General features: G+C 36.2%; 1 protein-coding gene across 6 annotated transcripts; it reads right to left on the bottom strand.

The window, feature by feature from the left end:
* Nucleotides 1-3,501: 3,501 nt before the first annotated feature.
* LOC105058311 (probable apyrase 6) lies at nucleotides 3,502-17,861 on the bottom strand. 6 transcript variants are annotated; one of them, XM_073249003.1, is made up of 9 exons: nucleotides 16,986-17,860; nucleotides 15,480-15,613; nucleotides 13,827-13,934; nucleotides 11,744-11,798; nucleotides 9,414-9,473; nucleotides 7,805-7,996; nucleotides 5,589-5,686; nucleotides 5,169-5,365; nucleotides 3,502-4,049 (listed from the first exon to the last, which is right to left on the bottom strand). In XM_073249003.1, the coding sequence occupies exons 1-9, from the start codon at nucleotides 17,581-17,583 to the stop codon at nucleotides 3,971-3,973; spliced, it is 1,521 nt and encodes a 506-aa protein (XP_073105104.1). In that variant the 5' UTR covers nucleotides 17,584-17,860; the 3' UTR covers nucleotides 3,502-3,970. The 6 variants fall into 6 exon arrangements, with proteins under 6 accessions (XP_073105104.1, XP_073105102.1, XP_029124252.1 ...); XM_073249001.1 differs by having other exon boundaries at nucleotides 3,502-4,032; nucleotides 16,986-17,859; XM_029268419.2 differs by having other exon boundaries at nucleotides 3,502-4,032; nucleotides 15,480-15,592; nucleotides 16,986-17,857.
* Nucleotides 17,862-19,665: the final 1,804 nt, after the last annotated feature.

Raw genomic sequence — 19,665 nt, forward strand, 5'->3', positions numbered from 1 at the left:
ATCTCTGTCCACTTGGAATAGAAAACGAGAGAAGAGTGCACAAAATTACAACTGACAAACAAGGACTGCCCTCCAATGAGAGCAAAGGCTGCGAGCTTTAGGTTAGTGATGTATTGATTTCGTCCACTTGCTATGATGGACGAAAAAGGGATGGTAAGATTGCAAGTTTCTATGTTTGTTAGCAAAAAATGATCTCGTACTCTTACCTGTAAATCTTATCATGATTCACAAAGAAGCAGCCTTCTTGTTGTTTATGTCTTTGTTTAAAGGCATTCAAGTTTGTTTCTTGTCCGAATGTTAGATTAATTGGTTCCTTGATATCGTTTCATGTTTAAAGACATGAAACAAAAATTGAGATAGCTTCAGTGTTTACAAAAGCAGTCGACTGATCGCTGTGTTGGATAATGTAAAGATAACCATCCGCCTTCAAGATGCTTTTACTTTAAAAATTAAAAAAAAATTACAATGACATCCCTTGAAATTTCACCCATTTACACTTTGATCCCAAAAATTTTAAAAAATACAAATGATCTTCAAAACTTTAAAATTGTTGCAAAGAGGACCAGTCTCCTATCTCAGTTTAGCAATGTTAATAAAAAAATAAAATGACTAAAATATTCTCAATTCATATATATCAAATAATTTTTAATAAATTGATTAAATAAGTGACTTGACCAACTCGTTAAAAAATGCATATCAATCCTCATATCACATACACATCACAACTTTATACAGTACTCTGTGTTTCACAAACCGCACCCCATCCAAATTTAACTAAGGAAAAATTAATTAATAATAAAACCCAAATAAAAAATTAAAAAGGATAATACTGAGTCGATTAATATGAAATTAAGACATATGCAATCTCCTTTTAAATTAAGCATTAATTGAAGCTTTCAACCCTACCCGCATCCGCATTAAAAGGCCATGGGAGATGCCCATTGGTGGTTCCCGTTGTCTCTCGCGGATGAGGTGAGAGAGACACAGAGTAAAGGAGGAGAGAGGTGAGGAAGTGTTTATCTCTCTCTCTCTCTCACCTTTTGAGTGTGTCTCCCTTGACCCATCCTTGACCGTCATTGGTGCCCGTCTGATTGTGAGAAAACTCTTTTTTTCTATTTTGTTTCTTTACTCAATTGGACTCTGGGGCAAGTTAGTGATAGATCACAAGATTTTGATGTGATATTTGGGGGAGATCCGGTGATCTAGAGTTTTTTGGCTTCAATCTAAAGGTCTAGGGACAGGTCTAAAGGCTTTGCTCATGATGCATTTTTGGTAAGCACAGAAGATGCCGATGGAATTATTATTGTTTTCTTAAATTCATCAATGCTTCTCTTAAATCTGATATTATTTGTTTTTGGAATCTGTAAGAAAGAGCCTCATAGTACATAAAAGTTGGAGCAACTTCCAAATCTCCACTTTTGGTCTTTTATGCTTTTCTCATACTTTCTTTTTCCCTCTGTTCCTCCTACCCTGGTTTCCATTGGCCCTTCTCTTTCCTCTCTATTCCCTGAATAAAAAACCTCCCAGATCTCCACAATCCCCAATGGATACTTTCTCAAATAACTCCAAATAATTAGAAAAAAAAATGAAAGAGAAAGGAGGCTCCTTTATCCTACAAATCATAATTTGATAGTCTTACCCTAGCACTCAAAACATAATAAAATTAGGATTTATATATCAGGCATTCACAAAAGACTTTAAAATAGATTTTTCAATACACAATTACAAAACTAAACATAAATCAGCCAAAAAATAAATACATAGATTAAAATTTATGGTCAAGTAGATAAGTGGAAGAAAAAAAAATGAAATAAAAAAAAACTATTTTCAATCCTATCCACCAATATCAAAACTATATCATCAAATTCTAAGAAAAAACAAGAAAATGAGCAAAACAATAGAGATCACATCCACGGATTCTTAAAGGCATTCGAGCAAAAAAATAGAAATCAAGTCCCCATCAAGCTTGTTGATTTTTACAGCATTCGAGAACATACCCATGAACTCCTAAAGCCACACCTAAGATCAATGATTGGAGAGTGCATGAGAGATGGATCGAGGATGGAGGAAAGAAGGTTGGAAGAAGATAGTCATGTGAGTGCCCCATGACCCTCCTTTTCCCCCTTCAATTCATGCCAAAATCAAGGAACTATTAAGGACACCATCAGTATGTCATAATAACATGACCCAACAGAAATAGACAGTTGGATATCTTTACAATAATTTTAAAGTTTTAATATCCGCTTGCATCTTTTTAAACTTTTGGAATCAAAAGTATGAATGGATGAAACCTCAATAAGAGTCGCTGTAATTTTTCCTTTGATTGAACAATAGAAAAACTAGACTATAGCTGTCAGTAAAATTAGAGCATCAAGGCCAGCTAGTTTGCTGTCTAAATGGGGGCACCCTTTCTTCCCTTCCAAAATGGAGAAACGGGTAATTAAGAGTTTTTGGTAAAACTTGTTTTTTTTAATTTAGTTTTACAACAAAAAGTGCAAACTTGCTCGATGACACTTCAGTGGCAAGACCTCCATTGGTAAAACTTTCTCGAAAAGACAAGCAGCAGCTGAAAAGTATTCCAAGGCATTTGTCCAGGGCTAGCAGGTTCATCTCGCCTAGTTCCACCTAGGAATGCAACAGACTTTATAAACCTAGATTTGATATAAACATAACTGACAGTATTTCTGGTCTGGGAACTTCACAGTATTCCAAGGCATATTCTTCGAACCTCCACTGTGAGGGTTCATATCCAGCAGAATTGGGCACATCCTTGTTAACCGCCACCGGCTTTGACACTACTTGAGAAAGTGCTAGAGGAAATTTGATCACTTTCAAGGGCTAGGCTTAAAAATACCGGGGGAAAAAAAAAAGAAAAAAAAGGCTCAAGCAGTTTTCCACTAATATCATTATCCACCGGGCTCTTACAATTTATAGACATAGAACTATCAAAAATGAATCAATTCCTAGATATACTGATTATATTTGTACTCTTATTAAACAAGCTAAATCGGATCACTAATGGCCCCTTAATTGACTCCTAATAAATGAACTGTAAAGAGATTCCAAGACAGCACAGCAGGACTCCAAAATAGGTTAGCATCATATCAAGCTCAAAAAGGCAATTGCACACTGCAAGCAGATGGTCGAAAGGGGATCAATGTAACCTTAGTATGCTTGAGCAAAAAGTTAAAGAGTTCTCTCTCTACTTTGTATCTTAAAAAATTTGGCATATTTGTTCAAGAAGAAGCCTCTAAAAGTAGTCTTCTATCATAGGTTGAGAATGCTTATAACATACTTCTTCAATGGTCGGTTTTCCCAGGATTCTTCGCTTTTTAAGTTGCCTTCTCGGCTTCTTTATTAGCAGGAACAATCACAAATATACAGCGGAGAAGGTTCAGTTTTGCACAGATTGTGTTGATGATTTTTGTCTGGTATCACTAAGCCATCACTTAATATTAGATGGGTGATTCACTAATCCAAGAAGGCCCATAAGAAAGCTGGTGGCCCAAATAAGTGATGTTTTCATGTTCCATTCCCCAAAGGAGGTGCACGTAAGCCCCAACTATAGTTTTTCTGCCCCTTTCCATTTTTTTTTTTCCTTCTCTCTCTCTAATTTGCAATCAGTGAGATACAACACAAAAGCAATAGCGTGACAATGAGAATGAACCATAATGAGCACTAAAATAAATTAAAATATAAATTCAGACGTAAAGTAGATGGAGGCCATCTACCTCTTGTAACTCGACGCCAAGTTGCAAGAAATATCATCGGTTAACCTGTCTTATGATGTAGCGTCCTTTCTCCAAGTCATATATGGTCTTGAGTTGTGGTTTCTTCCATTTTGACACGGTCCATGCTGTCATAATTAGCACAGAAGGAACAAGAAATAGGGAGAGAATTGATGAGTCATTGCCGACAATGGCAGTGATCCAACCTGAGTGTTCAGGACTCTGTTTTGGCATTTTCTGCATTATGAAGGCACCCAACGCCCAGTCGAGTGGGATACCACCCACCTGATTTGCAAACCCAATCCTGCAGACAAAACAGAGCTGAAGATACATCAAGTGGTTCAGAGACAGCTCAAGCAGGTTGATAGCATGCACTGAAAGCCGTGCCAACTTAACTCATATGACTGGCCTCAGACTGCATCTGTATATCAGTAATTCTTTTCTACACAAAGTCACAAACACCAAGCACATTGCACTGCAGACAGATAACTTACTGAAAATATTTATTTCCTCAGATCTGCCTGTCTTGGAAATAACAAGCTTTCCACTACATTTGACTGAGTTTTTTTCTTTTCTAAATAAGCGGTTTTTCTTGGTGGTTGAAACAGAAGATAAAGCCCTATTTGGTTGCGAAAAAATTAGCCCAAATCAATGGGACAGACTAACCTCAACCTACTTTAACCTGGGGAAAGCTATAGGGTGGAATATTTTACCCAGCGTTACAGGAAAAGGTGTTGCTGCGAACCTGTTTAGCTGTCTACCTGCTCTGGGGAAAAAAGGTGGGTGGTTAAAACGTGTTTGGCAAGAATAGCTTGGAAAAAGAAATTTAAAGGAGTCTTATTCAATGTAAGCCACCAATCAAACAGAGCTTCAGGCTGCAATTGGTTGCAGAAGAAGCTCATCCGGATTAAATGGGTTAACCTGCTGCTAATCTACTTTAGAATAAATTACTTAATCAAACAGGGTGGAAAAATTTACTCTCAGGTCAGGTGGAAAAAGTAGCCTTACAACCTTTCGAATGTTCACTCTATCCTCACAATTAATTGGTTACCTTCTACCATTTGGTGTTTTAGAGTGGAAACAATGGATTACACGGTTCATTATTCCATTTAACCCTCCTTTAATTCCAAACCAAATGCAGCCTAAATTTCCATGCTCTGATCAAACACTGGCCGAAATAAAACCATATTGTCTGTTTAACTCACTAAAAACTGGGCCAATAAAAGAATACCTTATAATAACAGTTTTCGGCTAATACAATCACCAGCATGGTCTGACAGCTAAAAAGTTGAAGATCATATGAAGGGTAATCAGAAGGATTTCAAAAAAAAATCCATGCAACTTATGAAGTCAAACAGAGAAAAATTGTTGTTTCACATTCTACTGTGAACTAAAATGGATTCAAATCAAGCATTCACATAACACGTGCATAGGGCATACCTTTTTTCATCCAGAGCAATTCCAAGACTGTCGTGCAGTAGGGCCACAATATATGCTGAAGAGAAACAATAACGCAACAAATCGTCCTCATCCGTGGAATGATAATTGCCTTTTAGCTTTAACCAATCTTCACCGCAAAATTGTTCCCCAGCCAACATCAAATCAGAAAGAAATGACGTTGGACCCAGACCAAAGAACTATCAAACAGTAGAACATAACAAATTGAAGTACAAGGTATATGAGGAATTTATTCAAAGCAAACCAAAGTTTTTATGCGACATAAGCCTCAAGAACATTTTGCAGATATTCTGCAAGCAAGTATATTGGTTGAATTTGATTGCAAACATACCCCTCCCTCCACGCACAACAGATTATATAGCTGTTCGAGAAAAATGAACAAAGACAGAGAATAGAATTCACCTTTGCTGTGTAAAAGAAATTCTCAGTTGCCAACAATCTCCCATGCAATTTAGGCATGAGTGCTGATCCCAAGTAGCAGCTTTGATGCAAGCATTTATCTGTATGTAGCCAGAAGATTAAGCAATCTGTTAACTAAATTATGATGCAGGAAAAACACAAGGATAGAATCATTTTAAACAGAATAACAGAGATATGTACCTATAAATTTGAAGACATAAAAAACAAAAAAAAAAAATCTGTTTCAAGGATTTATATGCCAGTGTGTACTGACTAATAATCCATACCGACAGTACTGGATCATACCCAAGAGGTATTGGTAACAGTATGCCGCTACGCACCCCTATACTGGTAGCATAGATAAAAAGTTCATAGAGATGATCCTAAATAGTCGGGTGTGAGAATTTATGATTAGTAGAGTATGACTTTAAAATTTTTATAAAAAAAAAAAATGTCAGAGGTTGGTTTGAACCCTTAATCTTATGGTTGGTGGCCGCATGCTCTAATCAACAGAGTTAATGCCATGCAGGATTGAGAAAAATATCATGTGGGGCAACATGCAATATGTGAAAGGGTTTTTTGGGAACTAAAATTGGAGTCACATGAAATGGAGCCACACCGACAGAGGCAGTGGAGGAGTTTCAGTTTAATATTACAATAGATGCTATGGTCTGAAAATACAGGTTAGTTTGACAAATTATAAGTTGTATCTTCAATGTTTAAAAATAAGTTCAATAAAAGAAAGTGAAATATTAAAAAAAAAAAAAAGAAAAGGCAAGGATTCAAGTGTCAGTATACATTGGTCCATGCCATATGGTCCACGCTTCAGCTGGCTAGGCAGAACACAGGAGGTACATATCACTGGATCATGCCTATCAGTCTAATGGTGCATGTCTATCAACAATGAAAATTTTCTTTTCTTGTTGCATTGAGCCTTGGCATAATGGCACCACACTGCACAATATGGTACAACTTCATACTTTGCCAACCCATGACAGGCATAAGGGTGGTACACGATAGTCTAATCATTGGACAATAAAGGCAAGTGAAATTATCAAATACCTTAGTTTTGATGCATGCATTGTACATGCCCCCATACCAAAGATTTAAACCAAACAACATAGGCACTTGCAACTGAAATGGGTAAAATGGGATGTCTAAGTCTTAAGATTTTCCCATGGAAAAGGTGAGCCCTTGTGAGATGTGTGCTTTGGGAAACCCATGAGGCTAATCTTATGATTCTACTGTAGGAAAAAGCAGATAGCATGCTTTAAGTGGTCCAAAATACTACAAACTATACACCTTCATAGTGGATGTCAAAATCAAATATCTATCCTCCCTCACTGAATTGTGCTTGTCTAATGTGGACTGCATCACCTACAAAGACTATATTATCACAAATGTTGTTTGTTTATTTTAAGAATAAAAACAATATGCTGAATAGTGGAAAAAAGCTGTAGCATATGTTTTCAAAACTTCACACATGAGCAAGGAATTAGGAACCGTGCTTTACCGGTCTATGCTAGCCATTACATACCATTCTAGTCATGGACTGGTAGTTGGCATGCCCATGGTACTACCACATACACAGATGGTACCTGGTGTTGCCTTTTCTATGTTGACACCAAGTACCAAACTCTGTGTCCATACAATGCACTCCATATCGATACCAATACCATACTCCAATACCAATATTATACTGACACCTGACTAGTATAGGTACTGCTACTAATATTCTGAGCCTTGCATATGAGGTTGCTCATCAAGTCATGGCATGTTATCATGAATCAACTGCATGCTATTACATAAGTTGAAAGAAGATGCAAATCTCATGCATATGGTGGTAAAAGTTAATATTTCTGATAAATGAATGGTAAGGAATGATGCCAAACTTAGCATATGTCTGGATGCAACGTAAACTATGCAGCAAACTCATTTTCTTGGAAAATCTAGTGTTTCATTTGTTTGTATTACTAGAAACTAACTAGTTTCCTAGAAAACTTTCCTATTTTCATAGAAAACTCTTACTTTTCTTTTTCCCTTTTTATAAATTTCCTTGGAACCAAATATATCCTTAGAAGAAAAGGCAATTCATGATCGATTATTAAAAGCACATTGTTATACACAATAAGGAGAGAAGGAATAAAAAAAAAACATAAGCACTTCAATGGCACAAAGCCAATATGTAGTGCTGAAGGCAACGAGAGCACATATGCTACCTTTTTCCTTCTGTAGCAGCTCCAATGAAGCTGATCTACACTCAGAAAAGTTACCAGTTGCATGGGCAACAGGCCGATATTCAGTCCTTGAATTGAGAACACCAGCTGAGAGCTTGAGTGATTCCACACTATGTGAATATCCTCTAGGAGTGCAAGGATCTCTATATATTGGCTCCTGCTGAGATTCTGCAGCTGCATTGAAAAATTGTGCCAAGATTTTAAATTGCATCGGAACATATCTACAAAGACCTGGTTTGAGCATCATAAAATTTAGTGTATCTGCACATATCTTACTTATCCAGCTGCATATTCCTCTTTTGCCACCAAAAGTGCTTACAATAACTATAGTAACAAGAGTGAATAAGATGCATCATGTTTTTCTATTGGCATGCTAAACTGCATATGGCTTGTTCCTGTAATTTTGTTTATCAGTGCATGTATTTTGGTTAATAATTTCCTTAGGCAGCATTTGGCATGGTAGCCTGTTTTCAGTGTCAGATTTTTACAAACTGAAACACAGTTTCTGTTTTTTCTTTCTGAAAACTGAAAACCTAAATCCTGTTTGATAGGCATTGGGTGGTGACAGTGGCAGCTGTGCTAATGATGGTGACAAGGTAATGGTGGTGACAGTGAAAGCAGCAGATGCCAGCAGTGAGGATAAAAGGGAACCATTTTCCAGTTTTCAAAAAGAAAAAAAAAAAAAAAAAGTGAAACTCAAGATTCTTCACCTTTGGTTTTGCAAAAACTAGACAATAGTTTTGAAAAATGGGATCCATAAACTCACTTGCCAAACAATGTTTAAGCATCAATTATTCCGATTTTGAAAACAAAAAACAGAAAATGAAAACTGGCAGCTATGCCAAACAGGGTTGTTTCATAAAATCCCCCTGAATTTTTTTTCTGCGATCACTGAAAAGGGAAATAACTTGAAGATGAAGTCAAAAAATAAGAAAATAATGAAATCCCAAGCTTACAGATTTTTAGACCTAGAAGTACACCATCCTGTGAAGAGATTTGCTGTCGCCATTCTTAGACATCTTTAAAGAAAAAAAAAAAAAGAAGATATTTCTCTCTCTAAACAGCCCACTATACAGAAAAAGAACAATAATTCCCTGCTTCTTTGCCTTGAGAAACTTGCCTCAACCTCCTACTAAAATTAAGTTTGTTCTCACCAAAAAACCGCTAAATAACTCCCCAAGTTTATCCCATTACAATGTCCATAAATCTACAATATATAAATAGGAGTGAACAAACCTTATTGCCTGATTTGCCAAAGGACACATCTGCCATCATATTTTGAAATCTCTTCTTCAGGTTCACAAAGGGAGCACAAGGCCCCAATAAACCCACTGAAAAGCTTGAGTTCATAATAAATGGCATTGTTAAAATGGACTTTTTCATGTCACATATAGTCTGCATATGGAGCATATATTTACAGGCTGATGAAATATAGTATTTTTAAGTGCAGGGTTGCTTGCATAGTTGAAAGATCACATGACAAGCTTGATGCACTGTTGGGTTCACTAAGTAATAGTCTTTCCTTACAGAGTTGCTACTACTAGATTAGAAGTCATAACAAACTTATCTCATATCATAATCAGATCTCTACCTTCTTCCAAATTTCCTCTCATATGATCTACCTTTTCTCCATATACTTTCTGATCCCCACCTACAAAACATTATTAGGCCTTTCATTCATAAATCAAAGGCATCCTACTCATCCAAGCTATCTTGTTCATGATACACACACACATACATAAAACCGTATTTTAAAGAAACTTCATTGTGCCATGATGTGATTCTGAAGTGGCATTTATCATCATAAGAGATGTTGAGACCATGAAAGCACATGGTCGCCGAAGCTTTACTATCTAGAGCCATGTCGGCCCACATGTATCATCCTTGAAGCCTTTCTTGGGCTTCTTGGCCTCCAATCTCCAGCTAAATGCGAACCAAGGAGATGATTCGCCACAAAGAATAGATTTATTACTTTATATCTAAACCTTTCTCTCTCTTCCTCTTTTTTTCTTGGAGTATGCCATCCCCTCTCTTTTCTTTTTCTCTCATGAATCTTCCATGTAATATCATACCCTTTGTCTTCCCTTACTGTCAGATTATATAGTGATAGGCTAGGGTTTGGTGGCTTCCCTATCTTGGGGGGCCAAGTTAATGTTCTTATTCAACTAGGACAGTAGAGTAGGAAGGTGTCCCTTACTTGGGTGCCTCTCCTCTTAGGACTCAAACTCCCTACAAAGACTTTGGCTTCTGTACTTTGAGGAGAAAAGGGAAGCAGCAGCCCACTAGGGAAAGAGGCCACCCACTTCTTCTAAACCTTCTCAAACAAGGATTAGACTTGGTCAAAGTCCAAGCCTTGCTTACTAGACAGAACATAATCCAATTGGGCTCAGCTAGACCCAATTTAAATGTCAATTAAGGCACCAATCAGAACTTACAATTAGTTAACAACTAAAAGAATAATTAATTAGTATACCATTCTAATTGATAACCAGAGATAGGTCGCACATGCTAGACACAATATTGAGATAAGTCAACTGAGGTTCCTTAAGCAAAATCCTGCCCTTCCGGTCCACAGTCATGTATTAGCAATGCAACCCAACAACATCAAACGTAAGGATCAATTTCCAACTATAAATATTTTTCTCATTCTTATTAGCTTAATGCATTTCTTAATTTGGTGATGTTTTTGAACTATATCTAAATTCCTAAGGGCAATCAGAAGTTCAAATTCCTCGAACAAAGAAGGGCTCCTGTAACAACCTAGGACCTCACCTAAAATAGTTAACTGGAAGGTATTATTTAGATTTCTTGATTCTGTACAAATACTCAAGATCTTTCCAGCGAATAACTGATGTGGGACTAAATACACACCCGCACGGATCTTCGCAAAATCCCTCTGTTTTGTTTAAGCTCCGACGTGCTCGCCAAGCTAAGGGTCCAAATGCATGCATCCAGTTATAAACACCACAATCAGCACATGGTTAACCCAATGAACTCATACTGTAGTATCTCTTAGTCCATATGAGTTATGAGCCGGATCCACTCTGATACCATTTGTAACAATCCAGGATCTCACCCGAAAAGACTAGCCAAAAGGTATTATTTAGATTTCTTGATCCTATATAAGTATCTAAGATCTTCCTAGCAAATAACTGATGTGGGACTAAATACACGCCCGCATGGATCCTCATTACTCCCATTCATTCTCATTAACTAGAATTTTATCTCAAAACCAGCTAATCACTTCAGCAATTTAATCAATCACACTACCATTGTGAAGTGTGAGTCATGCCATATGAGAAACTCTAATATGGTAAGGGTTCTGATTGTATCTTTTGCTCAAAAGAATGATTGATCTTCTTTCGCAACCTTAACCATTGGATCGCGATTCACACAGCTTTTCAAGCATGATGTCGGCTTCATGATGTGTTGTGGTTGGAAGTTGCTTTGCAAGTTGTGCAAAGTGTGATCCAATGGTTGAAATCGCAAAATAATATCAATCATTCTTTTGCACGAAAGATGCAGTGCAAAGTGTAATCCAATAGTTGAGGTTGCAAAAGAAGATCAATCATTCTTTCGCACGAAAGATACAACCTGAACACATATGGAAACCATTGCTTCAAAAGTTATAGCTTCTGGCATTATTTTTTTTATTTCAAACATAATACCCCATCTTAGAAAGAATTTTCAAGGAGGCATAACTTTAAATTTGAACTATCAAGAACAAACATTAAGCAATATCATAAAGATTATGTTGAACAATTAAGAACAAGAGAAAAATAACTAAATTCAAAAACTGGTCTCTATAGTTGCACATGGAGCCAATGAACCAATTTCATTTAACTTTATTGAGAATAATACCAAACAAAGGAACAGCTTATATCTTTCTCCCAAAAAGCACAAAAAAAAGAAACAACTTACATGATTTCAGGACTCTTGAGCTAAGCAATTCATGAAGTGACTCATATGCAACATTCTGCAGAATGACACAAATTATAACACTACCAAATATGAGATTTTTAAGAAGATACATAATGTACATAATTCAAACATAGACATATTGTACTTCTGACTGAGTGGATAAAATTATGGATTAGTAATGCACATCCAGAAGACTTAAATGAATCATAGTCTCATAGAGTGACATTGAGTTGCAAATACATGAAGAAATATAATTTTCAAGAACTGCAGACTGAAACTCCATAAGATCTTTTAGATGCTTTGCTGGCGTTGAAACACACAAATCTACTTAAGAACATGCACATAATTAAAGATATAATCCGTGCCACTCAAACAAATAAGGATAAGCTGAATCTCACAAGTTGGAATTTGTAAATGGGAGACTTGAAAGGAGGGAGCCGAGACATCACAACGCAGTACATAGCAGCTATTGGTTTCAAAGAGGAAAATAGTGGAAAAAATAATCACTGCGTTATAGAATATGCAAATAATTTCATAACCAGACCATTTGGATGAGGCGTGTGATCAATGATCTCCAATTCATCTAAAATCACATGAATTGGATTTACATGTGGGTATATAGTTATTAAGATGGTTAACAATTCCTCCAAAACTATGGTAACTTATAACGTTGCATCAGAGAACCAGATTTGCGTCAGGAGACGAGTGTCACAGCATTGTTCTGAGTTTTATTAACCTATTCAATATGATACAAAATCATTCCTTTGATTTTTAAAAATTGCTGTGATATTTGGTTTACCTCTGCAAATAAGCTTCACACAAAAGGAAAAAATGCAGGCTTTGATAATGTATTAATTACCGAGAAGTAAAAACCAGAGATTCTAATAATGCTTTTCCCTGTGAATTTGACTTTAGGAAATCCTTGCTGATGAAGTACCCTGAAGTTCTTAAAGTGGAAACCTATCAAGTCTTCTTGATCCTTGTTGGGTAAATACACACTTCTTATTCTTGTTCAAAAAGTGATGACACACATCCATACGCATCTTTTATATCCTTGGTTGGTTATTTCATATCATGAAAAGACAAATAACGCATGGGAAAGATCAATGTCTCAAATGCTGGTTCCAAACCATATACTGGTTTTCAATAGGAATGATCAAGTATCAATACGGCACTAGTACAATTTGTACATACGAAGACTGAAAGAACCAGAATGAAACAAACGCAACCAATAAAGACCAATACAGTTGGTATGTACCCGTCCAATCGGTTTCAACATCTCGAGAACTGTAGTGGGGGCGGTTTTCTGTCAAAATGGTATAATACTAGTGGTACCATCATTTTTTCATGGTAATTGCAGCCTTGAAAAAGATATTAAGTGTGAGGACCAAATTTCATTCATTTATCAACAATTCCAAGTTGATTATCATCAAATTAAATTCCTTGCTTTGCAAGACATGTATGAGAATTGCTTTACGTGATGAGTTCCCTCAGTACGAGATATATTTTCGAATCTTTTTGCAAATGAAAGACACAAGAATGTGAATAAATTTGTTTTAAGTCTCAGATTTAATGATGAGTGCCTTCGTTGCTTCCATTGTTGCAAGAGGTATTTATTCTTTTCTAGTCACATCAAGTCCCCCCCCCCCCCCAAAAAAAAAAAGCCAAAAATGATTAATTGTCCCAACATTGTCTCATATGTACTAATTCCTACACCTAATTCGATCATTGAAGGCTTTCAATTTGTCGCAACACAATTGTAAAGCATTGGCTAAGTTTTACTTAGTCAGCTTTTCTGCTAACGGCAAACCACTATACATGATGAATTAGCATTTACTTATGAGGAGGCCCTGCCTAAATCAAGGTGAGGGAGGTAATGAATCCAGATCACCGGTATCCACCATACAGTGACTTTTACCAACTCAAACAGTTGGCATCCTCAGATAATGAACTTATATGAGACACAGATTAAGGTAGACCAATAGTAGAGTAGTAGGGTGAATGCATATGCAAATACATAGAATGCTCAATGAGCACAAAACTTTAGCCTGATGGTACTTAATTCGCTTGGAAGGGTTCTCACCTGACCAAGATGAAGAAAGCTGTGGCTGTACAGATTGTATGTGGTTTCCCCAAAATTAAGCACATGTGAGAACTCTGGAGACAGAGGTTCACTTGAAACAAATGTTACCTAAAATGAAGGAGAGTTAATCATAAATAAAGAAAATTAAAAAAAGACAACAATCGCAATATTAAACATTATAACAATGCACTTGCAACATAAAGTTATGTGCAGGAAAGTCAAATAAGAAGGGAAAATAACAGCCCCAGTGAAGAACAGCTATCCTAAGAACTACAAATTAGCATAACCATATAAAGCGGCTAATCAGTAGTTTGCGCATTCATTAATTATATGGTATGCACAAACAATGGCCAAAAGACTGATCCACCAAAAAATCTTCTCGATACAAAAATTGACGAAGCTATCAGCTATTCTAATGTGCATAAATTGAAAGCATAGCCACCAATGACATGTTAAAATAGTTTTCAAGTAAGCAAAATGAACAGATTACTACAAGATTCTGACAAGATAATAATTAGAAGCAGTGAAAAATTCCTAGCTTGATCATGATTTTGGTGTAAGACAGAGGAATAGCATTAAGGAAAGAAAAGTTAAGAAAGAACCAATCCACTACTCACATGAACACTTTAAAAACGGAATTTTCTTATAAAACTTCCTCTACTGTAGTGTATCCAAAAGGCAAAGGAACCTCCCCATCTTTAACTCTAATCATTCCAAAACAACAATGCAGCATAGACCAACTCCTAGAGACTCTTGAAAAACAAATCACAAACCATCTAACGGAAACTTAAAAGAGCATGCGTAAATGGACCTCAAAAGAAAACCTCCATGCCAAAGATCAAACCTAATATGAACCCATGAATCTATGATTACTAACCTACACAAGTTTAGCTGATTTTGAATATGTATCCGCATACCCAAAAGAATCCTGAACAATCAAGAAGGCAATACCATTAGAAATCAAGTCTCACTCCACAGAATCAGTACCACAAAGTGATGCAATATTAACCACCAGAAAGAATCCCTACTTTCTCACAAATAAGATCCTCAGTGTTCTAAGTAAATCATTGCTAAACCCCTTCAAAGTATCAATCCCCATCGATCAGTCTATGAAGTAGGTTCTATTAGTAGGAATCTTAATTCTTAATCAGATAATTACTGCCACAATTACCAGGGTTTCATTTCATCCATTTTTAATTACATAAAATTACAACAACATAATTGTTTTAGGAAGCAAGAAGAGGTAACATTGCTATTGCATATTAACCAGTAAGCCATGTCTCTCACAGAAGGCGTAACTTTAGAAATAATCCATTAAACTTGGGAATGTAATATAACATTATAACCGATTTTTAACCTAATGTAAATCCTTTGGAATCGGTACAGAGACATCCAGAAGGCATTTCTGGACAAGAAACGGGCTTCGTGGCTTGAGATTAAACCTAGATGGTTAGACTGACCTACTGGATTATCCGGTTTCTGCTCATTTACAGAAAAAAGAAAATATTGTTAGTTGTGTAGAAAAATTCAAAGATAATTCCCAGATAAACAAATCAAGTCACATTAACTCATAGTGATGACCAGAAAAATCATTTTAAAAGATGAGACCATATGCAGATGGATACTTAAGATATCAAAGGGCAAAATGAAAACCTGAGCTGAAGCCCCACCAAGCTCAATTATCCCGGTAGTTTTTCCTGGATCACCTCCTAAAGAACCCAAGGCATAATTTGCAGCAACCCATGCATAGATGCCTTCATCAGAGCCTGCAACAATATTCCCATGCACTGCTGAGCAATAATGGTAGATAGCAGCTTAGTACTGAAAAGTAACTAAAATTCAAGTGAATGAAGTTTTTTAAGCCTCTCAAAGTAAACAAGGCAGGAAATTCAATATACGGAAGGTTGGTCTCGTTGAATTTTGCTAACTTTGATTCCAAGGCAACATGAAAGGACAGGATCATGAGGTTTCAACTGAATTTTGAAACCAACAATGAAACATTTTGTTTTGCCTAGAGCTAACCTGAAACAGAGATTGGTTTTGGAGTCTCACCTCACAGGCTAGCCCACATCTAACTAAAAAAGTCAAATCTACTGTATATCAGTGATCTGTGCCATTCTTTTGCCATATCTTCATTTCTTCGATTTTCTCAGAAGCATTTTCTTAAAATTAAACTGAATTTCCTAGTTTCAAGATTGGAAATGCTGTAACACTGAATTTGCATTAAAAAATCAAGCAAGTTTTTATATAAGTTTGACAATCCTTAAGCTCTCACAGGAGTATTTCTTATGCATTAGATTGTAATTAAATTATACGTTGATACATAACACATAGATGATGTGAAATGTTGTTTTGAGTTTTTAAAGAAAAATATTATATGTTGGTTATATCAGAATAAGACCACTTAAGCTGTATGCCTAGAGATCACAAAAAAATGGATAAATTTTAAAATATGAAGTTTCTTGACTCATTCTTTTATTGTTTTATATTTCCTCAAACTTTACTGTTTTTGAAATTTTCAGTTTTTTGGCTGAAACTGCTAAAACTAAAGGTAAGCTGTCAAACTGAAACTAAGATTTTGGCTCTCTCAAAATATAAACCTAGTTCCAAACTTTTGCTATGATGGTCTCTTGAAGAGCTTATCCCGCTTCAACAAGACAACTTATGGAACATGGGATGCTTACACCTCAAATTACCCAAGGATATAAGAGATAAGACCATGTACATGATATGATAGCTCGAAGGGAAACCATCAGCAATGGTAGAAATCTGAAACATCTCCGGCAAATGAGATAATAGGAATGATTTGGTCTCTTTCTAGCACCATAACACTAGTTGAAGATGAAATTATACTCATTTCACTTTAACAGCTACAGCCTATAAGCACCACATAACTCCTAAAGGACATGATTGACAGTAGTTAACCATAGTAAACCTCCATCTAACAACCCATTTACGTTACTCATACAAGCATCTAAAGCACTTATATTGCTATAGCCAAAAAGTAGTAAATTCTGATACCGACGTTCAAAAACCAGCATCACCAAATCAAAATCTAAATTTTTAAGAACTTCAGTCTGACCTTTCTCATCGTTAACCACCAGCAAGAAACAGAAACCTAAAACAAAGTCGAAAAGAAACTGAGATATAAACACCTGCCTGAGATCACAGTGGCCCAATCATCCTGGAACTGAAATCCCGACGACCTCAGAACCTTCCGGCAAGAGTCCAAAATCCTCTCCGCAACCCCAGCATCAAGCAACCGTAAGCCTGCCGTGGCCATGAGCCTAATTTCGGTCTCGCCCCACTGATCTCTCGGCACTCTCGCTTTCCCAAATTCTAGCAGCTCCACCAGCGATCTCCCCGCGCCCTCCGGATCCCCCGAGTAAGCCGAGAGCCCCGGGCTCGCCTTCATCGACGCCATCACCCCAAAATCGAGCACTGGCAACGCCCCCTGCCTGTTGGTATAGCCGAAGACATGGATCCGACTCCCGGTACTCCCGCCATCTACAATAATCCCGAATTTCGAAGAGCCAGAGCTCCTATATACGTGGAGGAGGCAGAGGAGCACGGCCGCAGCAGCTGCCGTGGCGAGGAAGATCCGGATGCCGGTGCGATGGTTCTTAGGGCCCGGGGAAGAGATCCGGGAGGCGAAGGAGAGGCGGGCCGGGGGAGGGCGGAGCTGAGGCTTGGACGCGTCCATGCTGCTCGCCGAGTCGGGATCGAATGCCGGGGGCCGGGCATTCGATCGGCGCATCAAACTACGGGGCGAGATCGAGATCTAGGGTTTTGATATTCGGGAATTCTAGGGTTTTGGAGGGCGAGGGGCAGAGGGACAGGTGCTGGGTTCTTCCAGGGTTTGCTCCCCTCGCCGGCGCCGCCCTGCTCACCATGCGCCGCCGCAGCAGGCGGGAAGGAGAACCTTGGTCGCCGCTTTTCTATTTTATAGGGGGCGGGTTCGATGGCTTTTGAACTCCGGTGACTCGAGATTCGAGGACACGGTCGATGGGGGCGCCCCGATGGACTGAAAAAGTCGATGGGTTCTAAAATTAGGTTATGTTTGGAGTAAGGATCGATGAATAATTTTGTTTTTCTCGGTTTTGCGTCGTCATCAAGGAATCGTCACATACGAAAGATTAAAAATTTATGAAGTGAAAATTTAATAACGGATCCTCCAGAAATGTTTTAATTAAACTTGTGATGCGTCATGAGTGCGAATCCTGGATGTTCAATTTGGACATGCTTTGAAAGGATTTAGGATTAGTATGTGAGAGAGCGTATGGGTGGATGATCATTTGGTTTAAAAATATTAGGAGTAGATTAAGATAAGATTTATGCTTGAGGATTGAGGATGCTAAAGTTATCAATTTTTTTTTTAATAAAATTTTCACTCAATTTTAAGGGTAGAAAATTCTCATTTTTAGAAGAGAGTTCCTTGGATGAGATTTACAATGAATGTAGATACTATTTGTTCAATTTAGATATTATAATAATAGTACATATCTTAGATAATGAATATGTATATAGAGGTACAGTAAAAGAAAAAAAATAATAATAAAATAGAACTTTCATCAATAGGAATTTGAATAGCAAAATTTTTACCAGTAGAGCTTTTAATAATAAATTATTTAATATTTAGAATGCTATGAAATTTTAGCATCCATTTGATAATTAAATTAAAAAATATTTTTAATATTAAAAAATGATAATAAAAAATATCACACGATACTTTCAACTATCTAACTATTTGTACTACTAAAAATTGTTATTATAAATAATTATTAATTATTTATTTTAATATTTATATAAATATATTTTTATTTTTAGAATATATTAATAAAATTTAATTATAATATTGTTATATATTTTATTATCCTAATAAGATTACTGTAGTACAATAATATTGATGTAATAATATAATATACTATATTATATTATTTTTTAAAGTAATATAATAATATTACTATATTGTTCTTTCCAAAACTACTATTATAGAGTATTGTTTACTTATAAATTATTTTTTATTTTTTTGAAAAATCTATTGCCGATAATCAAAACTAGATTTTTCAAGTAAGCTTTTGTCGCCCCCACCTACTCCCCGAAAAAAAAAAAAAAAATTTCTATGCATCACGAATAGAGGTTTTGCTCAAAAGCTTCAAAGTTGGAGTATTTTTCTGTTAAAACTTTTTAATTTTTGAAGGAGCAAGAAAATTATTTAAAAAATTTTATCAAATATCTCAAAATCACCTAAAAAAACTTCTTGATTTTGGGTAAATACTTTTTGTCCTCCTAAAAGCAATACCAAATGGGGCCTAAGTTTTTTTTTTCTTTTTTGATTTAAAATAAAAATAATGATTTGGCTGATTTTTGAGGTCTAAAAAAATTAAAATTTTAAAGTGGTCTAGTTCACAATGAGATTTGTAAGTTGGAATATGAATTTCCGATCATTTTAAGAGGAGGAGGAGAAAGAGTCACTTAATTTTAGGTTCAAAAACTCTAAATATCATTAATCATATTATATTTTATTACTAGAGTTCGTTAGGTATATAATAAATATTTTATAAAATTTTTATTATATATTAGTTGAAATATAGAAGACCTTATAGTTTGCCCTCGTTACACTTGAACCCCTCCTCTTTAAAAGAACCAAAGTAGTCCTACACTTTTTGTTTTTTTTTTTTTTTGTTGCAATATAACCTTTCTATCCTTTCATTCTCTCACTATTTAAAAATCTCTTTAAACATCATCTTCTTCTAGCAAATCTTGCTCAATTATTTGGTAGGGATCACTAAGGTCAACATTAAGATAATATGGTCTATTATGGCAATCAAACTTTTTG

This window comes from Elaeis guineensis, chromosome 15, assembly GCF_000442705.2.
Source record: "Elaeis guineensis isolate ETL-2024a chromosome 15, EG11, whole genome shotgun sequence".
Lineage (NCBI taxonomy): Eukaryota > Viridiplantae > Streptophyta > Magnoliopsida > Arecales > Arecaceae > Elaeis > Elaeis guineensis.

Bases quoted from the DNA above. Each gene is read 5' to 3' on its own strand.
- LOC105058311 (XM_073249001.1), bottom strand. From the start codon at position 17,583: ATGCGCCGATCGAATGCCCGGCCCCCGGCATTCGATCCCGACTCGGCG. The intron at 9,474-11,743 runs GTAAGTTGTTTC...AATGTTTTGTAG, and splicing joins CTCAAGAGTCCTGAAATCAT to GTGGGGATCAGAAAGTATAT. The intron at 7,997-9,413 runs GTAGAGATCTGA...TTTTCAATGCAG, and splicing joins GAGAGGAAATTTGGAAGAAG to CTGCAGAATCTCAGCAGGAG.